At 37.5% G+C, this 3753-nt stretch overlaps 1 protein-coding gene across 1 annotated transcript; it reads left to right on the top strand.

Moving 5' to 3' along the window:
- Window positions 1–1599: 1599 nt before the first annotated feature.
- On the top strand, window positions 1600–2904 carry LOC108726915 (putative nuclease HARBI1). The gene is made up of 3 exons (XM_018454742.1): window positions 1600–1709; window positions 1808–2157; window positions 2282–2904. Exons 1-3 carry the CDS (start codon window positions 1600–1602, stop codon window positions 2902–2904), a joined length of 1083 nt encoding a protein of 360 aa, XP_018310244.1.
- Window positions 2905–3753: the final 849 nt, after the last annotated feature.

Here is a 3753-nt window from a genome sequence, read left to right as displayed (position 1 = left end):
CGTGCCTACTATGCCGTAGAAGACGAACCATGCAATTCAGTAACAGACTTAATAGACTTACTGACTGACGCTTTTGGCACAGCCAAGACTCTAGACCAATATCGAGGGGAATTAAGCATAATCTACCTCAAACCAGGGGAACATATTTTAGATTATATCAGCCGTGTAAAAGATTTGAGAACCGCTATCCTAGATGCTGAGAGGCGCGAACATGGAGAGTTAGACAATCATTTCGTATAGATAACTTGACAACAAGGTCTTTCTACGAAGGGTTACCCTTAGATTACCGCCTACAAGTAAGTCCATTAACACACCCGCGACACACCGACATGTTCGCCGCGGCCAAAGCGATTGCAAAAAGACAGGAATTAGATAGACAAAGATTAGAAACGCGTCCTCGGTATGACAGAGAAAGGGAAACACGACCGTTAAACCCCATAGGGAAACCACTAGCTCATTCAACGCCACACAAGGCCAATCATCTTGTCGGATATAATTATCCGAGAGAAATGCCAGGGAGACGAGATTACCGTTATGACGTCCGAAATCGCGAATTACCGCAAAGCACACCAAGAAATTACTATCCACCGCGCTACGAATCGCGACGTGACGTACCCCGGACAAATAATTATGCAAAACGCTTCGACCGAAATCGGGACAACACACGAAATGAATTTAATAGAAGCAATGATAGGCGAATCAACGATCGCGCGGAACAACCCATGTGCAAATATTGCAAAAATTTCGGTCACACCATAGATGAATGCCGCAAAAGGCAATACAACAATCCCCAGCATGAAAGGTCGGGAAACCTGTCGGGTCCGTCGGGACACCGCAGCCAGAACCCGACGGACGAAAAGAAGAACACGAGACCCATAAGGATAGTAGAAACGGAGGAAAAGGAGATAGAGTGCCCTATGGAGCCCGAATCTCAGTCTTAAATCCTATAAAATTCCCATACGCGCCTACGATCATGTTAAGTGCGGCAGGACTTAATCGAGAAGTAAATTTCATGATAGACACTGGAGCTGCTCCCAACGTTATAAAAAAGCAAAATTTATCGTCTGAAATCTTCATACGCGACGATACACCACTGTACCTTAATGGCTCGTCTACAATGTGATCGCTGCGACGTTAAGTAAAGTCGCAGTCTTAAAAGCGCAGAGTTGTCAATTGAGTCGTGTCACGATGCCCGACTACACGATACTTCAGTCGCACCGGTCGCGACGGTCGCAAGTCGCTTATATGTTGTAATATAGGGTGATTTTTAACCTAATCACTTCCGTGCATCAATCAATGGCCAAATTTCGCTCAGGAGAGCGCCAGGCCACATAAAGAAGAAAACGTGCGGGAATAGTGAATGATCGCCTATGTGTTTACGAATGTTGTGCAATGGATTTGCGTGTTCGTAACATTTTATTGTTATCGAGTGCATATTTGCATTTGACCTCGATATATTTATATCTAAAAAGACGCTGTAATAGAAGGAGATGGTGGATAAGACCTATAAATAGAACCAGAAATGATTTAGGATACTTCAATAATCAATTCAAAGAAGCATATGAGACAGATCATGAAGAATTCTTTAATATGACAAGAATGACACCTGTACAATATGATCATTTATGTCATCTTGTCAGGCCTTTTCTCAGGAAGAAAAGTATACGGAAACCTATCTCAGTAAATGAACGAGTAGCTGTGACTCTCTTGTAAGTAAACGAAATGTTATTATATGCCTTTTGAGTTATATAATTTACCTTACATTATTAAATATTTGTTGATAATAGTACTTTTATTGTTGTTTCAGATTCCTTGCTCATGGTGACAGTGCCAGATCAAAATCATGGGACTTCCGAATTGGCAAATCAACTATATACAAAATTGTATATGAGACTTGTGATGCAATCTGGCAAGCTCTTAATGCACAATATTTACCAAAACCTTCGCGAGAAACGTGGGAAAAGGTAATTGATGGATTTTGGAACAAGTGGAACTTTCCAAATTGTATAGGTGCACTAGACGGAAAGCACATTACTATTCAAGCTCCACCAAACAGTAATTCTTTAAATCATAACTACAAGGGATATTTTAGTTTCATATTGATGGCAATTTGTGATGCTAATTATAAATTTATCTGGATTGATGTCGGTGACTATGGTAATTTGTATTCATAGTATGAATCTTAAGCATGTCATTCATGTCATATTAAAGAATTCTTCATGATCTGTCTCAGGTGCTTCTTATGTATTGAATATAACAATTGGAATTGTGTCTTTTACAGGATCTAACAGTGATGGTGGCGTATGGGCGAACAGTAAACTTGGTCAAAGTTTAGAATGTAATACAGCAGATATTCCTCCTCCACAACAATTGCCTGGTACAACAATTATGCTGCCCTGTGCTTTAGTAGGAGACGAAGCATTTCCTCTCAAACGATATCTTATGAGGCCATATCCAAGAAGATCACTGACCAGTGATTCACAGCGAATTTTTAATTATCGCTTGTCCAGAGCAAGGCGAACAATTGAAAATAGTTTTGGAATTCTTGTCTCTCGCTGGAGAATTTTAAGGAACTCAATTCAATGCAAGGAAGAAAATGCTCATAAAATTGTGCTCGCTGTTGTTGTTTTGCATAATTATATCATGTCTTCTTATGAACACAAGTATTGTCCATCATATTTTGTGGACCAGGAAAATAATGGCACGGTTATTCCAGGGCAATGGCGCAATGAAAAATTAGGATCTCATTTTGTGCATATTCGTTCAGTAAGCTCGAACCGAGCTGCTTACATTACAAGTGTTCAGCGCGACACACTGCGAAAATATTTCATGACAAACATTGGTGCAGTTGACTGGCAATTTGATTGCGCATTAAGAGGTTACAATATTAATACCCCTTTATAAGACATATAAAGCCGGTTCTACATTAGTCGCAAGGCGATCGCAAGCTTGTTGCGACAGCCAATCTGTTTTAAAATTAATTCTTCAGATTGTCTGTCACAACAAGCTTGCGATCACCTTGCGACTAATGTAGAACCAGCTTAATACAATCTTTTTATACATATATATTCTTATACGCATATGTATATTCTTCGTAAAATGTATATAAACTTGTATATAAAAGGATTATATTAAAATGAGCGATTGTGATTAACAAACCTGATTAAACATAACATAATGTATAAAATATGAATTTATTCACTCTTGAATTTTTTTCTATACAGTAACACAGCCTTTATTATATAATATTATTACACAAAATAGAATCATTCTTCAACTTACAGATTTAATATTATAAAATCAGACTTTTTACCTTACAGTCTCAGATATCAAATACTGTATCTGCAGAAGAATATCTTCCTAGCACCATTTATATTCTAAGCTAGTGCAGTTTACGGACTTGTGCTATTATCATACTGCTATTATTACTTATGCTATTATTACCGCGAGAAAAAAACCTAATCTTAAAATAAAGAAGATAATTTCGTATGAAAAGGAGAAGTGATCAGAACATAAAAAAATGCAGTAGCTTATCTTTGAGATACATACAAAAATAACGACCTTTCTTTTCTTTTCCTTTTGTTGATCAATTTATCGTAATTTATCTTTTCTGTCCTTTAATTTTCGAATTTACGAATTCTGAATACTTTCGTAGTTCTTATATTACTTTTTTTTTTGTATCGTTTTAGTTTTTAAGGCATTTGTAGATATATAATACTATATGGTTATACATGCTTTTAACGACTTACCAGC

The sequence above is a fragment of the Mycetomoellerius zeteki genome, unplaced genomic scaffold (assembly GCF_001594055.1).
Source record: "Mycetomoellerius zeteki isolate Tzet28-1 unplaced genomic scaffold, Tzet1.0 scaffold450, whole genome shotgun sequence".
Lineage (NCBI taxonomy): Eukaryota > Metazoa > Arthropoda > Insecta > Hymenoptera > Formicidae > Mycetomoellerius > Mycetomoellerius zeteki.
The sequence above is the reverse complement of the archived record's forward strand: the minus strand, read 5'-3'. Positions and strand labels throughout refer to the sequence as shown.